The sequence below is a fragment of the Bos mutus genome, chromosome 17 (genome assembly GCF_027580195.1).
Source record: "Bos mutus isolate GX-2022 chromosome 17, NWIPB_WYAK_1.1, whole genome shotgun sequence".
NCBI lineage: Eukaryota > Metazoa > Chordata > Mammalia > Artiodactyla > Bovidae > Bos > Bos mutus.
In genome coordinates, this window is record NC_091633.1 from 11397850 (window position 1) to 11404595 (window position 6746).

The 6746-nt window shown below is 49.9% G+C and overlaps 1 protein-coding gene across 4 annotated transcripts; it reads right to left on the minus strand.

Annotated features, from left to right (window-relative positions):
• Nucleotides 1–1055: 1055 nt before the first annotated feature.
• RITA1 (RBPJ interacting and tubulin associated 1) lies at nt 1056–6587 on the minus strand. 4 transcript variants are annotated; one of them, XM_005904733.2, is made up of 4 exons: nt 6323–6587; nt 6005–6080; nt 4993–5358; nt 1056–2132 (listed from the first exon to the last, which is right to left on the minus strand). In XM_005904733.2, the coding sequence occupies exons 3-4, from the start codon at nt 5346–5348 to the stop codon at nt 1625–1627; spliced, it is 864 nt and encodes a 287-aa protein (XP_005904795.1). In that variant the 5' UTR covers nt 5349–5358; nt 6005–6080; nt 6323–6587; the 3' UTR covers nt 1056–1624. The 4 variants fall into 4 exon arrangements, with proteins under 4 accessions (XP_005904795.1, XP_070242180.1, XP_070242179.1 ...); XM_070386079.1 differs by having other exon boundaries at nt 6005–6135; XM_070386078.1 differs by having other exon boundaries at nt 6005–6143.
• Nucleotides 6588–6746: the final 159 nt, after the last annotated feature.

The following is a 6746-nucleotide window of genomic DNA, read 5'->3' on the forward strand; positions in this document are numbered from 1 at the left end:
CAAAGTGATGTCTCTGCTTTTTAATATGCTGTCTAGGTTTGTCATGGAGAAGGTAATGGCACCCCATTCCAGTACTCTTGCCTGGAAAATCCCATGGACGGAGGAGCCTGGTGGGCTACAGTCCATGGGGTTGCGAAGAGTTAGCATGACTGAGCAACTTCACTTTCAACTTTTCACTTTCATGCATTGGAGAGGAAATGGCAACCCACTCCAGTGTTCTTGCCTGGAGAATCCCAGGGACGGGGGAGCCTGGTGGGCTGCCGTCTATGGGGTCGCACAGAGTCGGACACGACTCATGTGACTTAGCAGCAGCAGCAGGTTTGTCGTAACTTTTCTTCCAAGGAGCAGCTTGTTTCTTCCAATCCTTTAATTTCATGGCTGCAGTCACTGTCCAAAGTGATCCTGAAGCCCAAGAAAATAAAATCTGTCACTGCTTCCAATTTTCCCCCCTCTAAGTGCCATGAAGTGATGGGACTGGATGCCATGATCTTAGCTTTTTTGAATGCTGAGTTTAAGCCAGCTTTTTCAGTCTCCTCTTTTACCCTTCTCAAGAAGCTCTTTAGTTCCTCTTCCCTTTCTGCCAGTGGTATCATCTGCATATCTGAGGTTATTGATATCTCCCCTGGCAATCTTGATTCCAACTTGTGATTTATCCAGCCTGGCATTTCGCATGATGTACTCTGTATATAAGTTAAATAAGCAAGGTGACAGTATACAGCCTTGTCATACTCTTCCCAATTTTGAACTAGTCAGTTGTTCCATGTCCAGTCTTAGCTATTGCTTCTTGACCTGCATTTTTAAAGGTAGGAAATGTACATCAGATATATGTTTATATATCTGATTTCAAAACAACTGTAACCCATATTCTGAACTCAGGAAGAACCAGCCAACCCACCAATTAGTGGCATTACCTAGAAGCCCATGATGGGAGGAGGATAGTTGCCCCACTGCCATGCTTGCAATTGCAACATTATTAATTTTGTTACTTAAATCAATTCAGGCCTAACATTGGTCTTTACCTTATGGGGAAAAAAGAAATTAATAAAACTCATGGCTTCGATGAGCTACTGGTATATTTAATACATGAAAATAAATACATGACTATTAACATTTTTAAATGTCCACTCACAAACCACCCAGATCCTCGTGTTCCCCGCTGGTCCACACATGGTGCCTGGGAAAATCCCTGAGGCCTCCAGACTCAGCTGGAATCTCATCCTAAGCAGGAGCTTGGCTTGAAGGGAGGGAGGAAGAGCCCTCCAGGTTGGCAATCACACCATTTATTCACACTTGGCGGTGAGACAATGTTGTGGGTGCGATGGAGGAGGTGGGGGGACCCTCCCAGGGGACACCCCCTGAGTTGGCACTGATACGCCATGTGGCCATGACAGGACTGAACACAGGTATGTCAAGGGTTGACCCTCCAATCCATATCAGTGGGGAAAGCAGGGAGCAACCAGAGGTGGTCAGAGGGGGGGCACTGCCCACCGTTGCTCTGTCTGTCCCCAGGAATGCTCCACCAAAGCCTATGGTCTCCCCAGAGGCCTGCCCACCAGCACCATTCTCTGAAACTCTGCCCCTCCCTGTGACCCCATGGGCACACCTGCAGAAAGGACCAAGAAACTCATTTCCAAGGGGGCTTTGTTTTCTGGGTGGCCCCACCTTTTCGGGGGGTAGTTGGCACTGAAACACTGACTGAACCAGCCCTGGGAGTCACCAGGGGGCTCCGGAAGGTCACCCCTGATGGGGCAGGCCTGGGATCTTGGGGCCCACTTGTGCAGGGGCTACTGGCGGGTGTGTGACCTGTGCTGGGGACATTAAGGTGGGTGAGGGAGTGGGAACGTTCCCGCCTCAGAGGGCGTGGGGTGTCTAACCCATCCACGGACAGCCTCCGGGAGCTGGCCATGACCCTGTGCTCTGTTTTTGAGAGGTCAGCTGGGTGAACGGCCCGCACTGGAGTCTCCCTGGGGCGGGGAGAATGGCTGCCCCTAGGGGTAGCTGGGGGTGTCCAGAAGAGGGCGTGGAGCTTTGCAGCATCACCTCTTGCCATCCACTTGGCCTCCCAGCCGGCGCCCTCCTGTCGGGAGCCAAAGAGAGACTCGTCGCAGTAAGAAGGAGTGTGGCTGATCAGTCTGGGAAGGGAAGAGAAACAATGAGCTGGGGAAATAAGCCTTGTAAACTTTTCTCACCGCCCCCAGCCCCGGCCAGGCCCCTGCAGCAGCAGATGATTGCCTGTAGATCCAGAGCCCTCATGTACTACTAGCCCCAACTCTTACTATTTTTTCCCTGCGGAGCATCCCCAGTCCCCCTGCATCCTCCCCACCGCATCCGGGGCATGTACCCAATTGGCCTAGGCCAGGCCAATTTGCATACCCCATCCTCCTGACCACACTGATTGGCTCAGGGCTAACCACATGACCCATTCTGCCCAATGGGAGTCTCCCTCAGAATCTTTGCGGAAACTACTAGGCGGGAAATGTCTTTCTTCCACTGAGTGCTGAAGAAGGGGCTCAGGAAGGATATAAGGGCAAAAGAGTTGGTGGCCATCTCACCTGGAATGTGTGTGGGAAAGAATCCCAACAACATTTTGAGCCCCTGTTATATAAGCCCCAAATGCCCTTTGTCTGCTGAGGCCCGTTCAGCTTGTTTGCAAGCCCAATTCTTATGTTATTTGCAACCAAAGGTAACATAACCTTACTCTTCAGAGCCTTTACTTTTTCTTTTAACTCACCACTTCACCCTTTTCCTAGTGGCCCTGTCAGCTGAACCCTCTGCAGTCATGTGGCCCTTCTAACTGTATTTGAAATTGCACAGCCAAGCACTTGGCATGTAGAGGATACTGTGACCTGGCCACACCACCAGAGTAGCTTTTAAAATTTTTGAATATTTACTCAAGGCTTTTCATGTATAGGCCCAGGACTCAGCTTGTCATTTGCGTTATCTCATTATTTCTCACAAAACCCACAGGATGGCAATATGATAATCCCATTTTATAGACAAGAAAACTGAGGCACAGGGAGGATAACAAGGAAGGTACAGATAAGATTCAAATCCAGCCCCCCACTCAAGGGCCCAAGCTCTTGATCACTAAGCCAGACTTAAATGCCTTCAAGGCCTCTCACCTTTAACTAGATTCATTCAGTGTTTTTTGTTTTTTTTTTTAATTAATCCCACAAATATTCATGGCATATCTATGAGGTGTGAGGTCCATGACTTTCGGCCAGAACTAAAAGTGCTCCTCATTCCCAAACTGCAAGTCTTTGAAAAGTCAACATTTTGGCCACTTGATTTAGCTGTTCAAACCCAGATTTGGTTACCTATGTCTGTCTGGTACCAAAGTTTCTGCTTAATAGCATCTCTACCTCTTATGCACCTTCTAACTTGACACCCTCTACCTGTCAGCATCCAGCACAAAGTTCCAACCTCTAGGAGAGCATGAGGTTGACTGTTGCCTTCCTGTCATAGACTTCTGTTAATGCAGCCTACAGTGAACTCAGCACTTTCAGCCACGTTGTAGATGTCAGTGCTGCTAATGTCAACCTGAGCCTGCCCTGTGCTCCATGGAACTGTCAAGCAGACGTGACAATAATGGGGCCTTGCTTTTATCTCTGTTGAATTTTATCTCCTTAAATAGGCACTATTCCCACTCTCAATTAGTGTATGTGCCTTTTGGCTCAGAATAGATCCCAAATAGGACTGGCTAGTTATTAAGGACTGAATTGCCTCCTCCCAAGATTTGTGTTGAATTAAATTAAGGTTAAATGAGGCCATGGGCTTCCCTGGTGACTCAGTGGTAAAGAATCTGCCTGCAACGCAGGAGACTTGGGTTTGATCCCTGGGTCAGGAAGATCCCCTGGAGGAGGGAATAGCAACCCACTCCAGTCCTCATGCCTGGAGAATTCCATGGACAGAGGAGCCTGGCAGGCTACAGTCCATGGGGTTGCAAAGAGCTGGACACGACTGAATGACTAACACACACACAAATGAGGCCACAAAGGTGAGGCTCTAATCCAATAGGATTTGTGTCCTTATAAGAAGAGGAAGAGGCACCAAGAGTGTACACACTCAGAGAAAAGTGCATGTGAGGACCCAGGGAATAGCTGGCCATCTGCAACCCAAGGACAGGCTTCAGGAGAAACCAACCCTGCTGGCATCTTGACCTTGGACTTTAAGCCTCCATAACTGTGAAAAATCAAACTCACGCTGTTTAAGTCTATAGTATTTTGTTATATATAACAAACCTGATTGACTAATATACTAGTCTTCCATATCTCCGTTCAAGACACTGATGACAATCAATAAGATAGAGTCCTGTGGCTTCCCTCCAGGCTGAAATTCATTGAAATAATCTAAATAATCCCTACAAAAATAACCACTGGCATTAGATTCCGTTTTTCTAACTTGTTGGTGAAAATGCAGCAAGAAACATTTTCAAATGACTTGCTTCAGTCTGGAATCACCATATCTATGTCATTTGATGGATCAACCACACTAATAATCTTATGCAAATTGCTCTGTGATTTTGGATAAATCAAGGGCTTCCCTGGTGGCTCAGAAGGTAAAGAATCCTCCTGCAGTACAGCAGACCCAGGTTCAATCCCAGGGTTGGAAAGACCTCCTGGAGAAGGAAATGGCAACCCATTCCACTATTCTTGCCTGGAGAATTCCATGGACAGAGGAGCCTGGCAGGCTGCAGTGTATGGGGTCGCAAAGAGTTGGACACAACTGAGCGACTAATACTCTCTCTCTCTGTTGGACAAATCACCTCACCCCTCTGGGCCTCAGAAGTCCAGTCTAATGCCATTACCATTTATTTATTCCTGAGTGTCAGGTAACTGTGCCAACCACTGTACACGTCTCACCCCCTTAAGTCTTCTCAATAATCCCACTAGGTCCCACCTTCCACTGTGAGGAAACGGGCTCAGAGAGGTCAAATTGCTTGCCCAAGGTCACACAGCAGGTGAACAGCAGGCAATCTCCCTATCCTATTACCTGTATTTGTTCTTCTTCCTTGGTGTGAGGGTTGGGGTGCTGCCACTGGAAGAGGTGGACTCACAGCTCCCATTGGCCCCCAAGGCCTGAGACACCCCTGTCCCCACTCCTCTGCTTCTGTTGGCCTTCTTCATCCATGGTGGGTCAAAGTCTGGTGGTACGGGCCGGGTACCTGCAGGGCTGCCAAACAAAGTCTCATCCACGTATGACGGCCTAACCTTGACCCGGTAGCCACTCCGGCCACGGTGCTGAACGTGGAGGGTCTGCATTCCGCTGATGGCCAGCTCCACTGGGGTCTTCATGCTCTCCGTAGTCCTGAGTGACAACAGGGGTGCTCTGCTTGCCAGGCCCTGCATCCAGGGCTCCCTGTGAAAAGGGGTAAGGATGGCAACCATCTGTCATCAGAAAAGACTGGCAATCGCTTAAGGGCCCGTCCCCAGGGCAAAAAGGTCACATTCTCCCGCAACTAGTCTTTCTCAACAGGAGCTGCCAATCCCAGGGAACATTTCAGAAATTTGACATTTTTTGAGTTGTTGTAATGAAGAAGTGGGCGTCCCTAGTGGCTCAGATGGTAAAGAATCCACCTGCAATGTGGGAGACCTGGGTTTGATCCCTGGGTTGGGAAGATCCCCTGGAGGAGGACATGGCAACCCACTCCAGTATTCTTGCCTGGAGAATCACCATGGACAGAGGAGCCTGACGGGCTACAGTCCATGGATTTACAGAGTTATGCACGACTGAGTGACTGAGCACAGAGAAATGACGGGGACAGGGGTGCTACAGATGAATATTTAATGAGTAAATACGCATTCCTAGCATACTGGTGCGTGCTCAGTCAATATTTACAGAACACTAGGGGGATGAACAAGAGATTTGGGCCTGTGCCTATTCTGGCACCACACAGAAAACCAACTATGCTGGTGGGGGATGGGGGAAACAGGGCAGGTTTCTATATCTTGTACATATTTATGGGGCAGAAATAATAACCAGCATCGATCGATCCCAAGCCTACCTCCTGAAAAGAGAGGTAGCATTGTCTCATTTCATCCTCTCAACACTCCTGTGAGGTAGCTTCCATTATGTTCATTCTACAGATGACAAAACTGAGGCTTCAAAAGGTGAAGTCACAAGTGTCAGTCACACCTATAAAGCTAAAACAGTGGAAACTGAATTTGAACCTGATTAAGGGTCTAAAGCTCCTGCACTTAACCATTCCACTACTAGGGGATCACACCCAGTCCTCCAGCTGCCCCACATTCACCGATCCCGATCCCCAAGTTCACGTCCCGTAGATGTCCGATGTGGCCGCATTATCGAGTTATTTTCCTACCTGAGCATCTTGGTTCGCTGACGTCGGTCGTTAGCTTCAGCGTCCCCTGTTCCCAGGCCTGGACTCCTCTGCCGGGGCGCTCCGGCACCGGAGGCGCGCGCCGGACATCCGAATCGGCAGCTCTGAATCCCGGGAGCCCGCGACTCCGGGAAGTTCCAAGGCAGCCCTCAGCCCCAGCCCCAGCCCCAGCCCCAGCCCCAGTCCGGGACACCGCGCGGAACGACCGAGAGCCGGCAGACCGGCCCTAGCGACGTGTGTTCCACTCGCGCACGCGCGCTTCAAACAGCAACCCGTGAGTGACAGGATGGGGCGGGGCGGCCGGAACCATTTACTCCTCGGAGGTGAGTTAAGGCCCCCAAATCCGGACGCCCCCCCCCGGAGCTCCCCAAATCTTTCGGAAGGGGGACCCTCCGCGCCAGCGAGG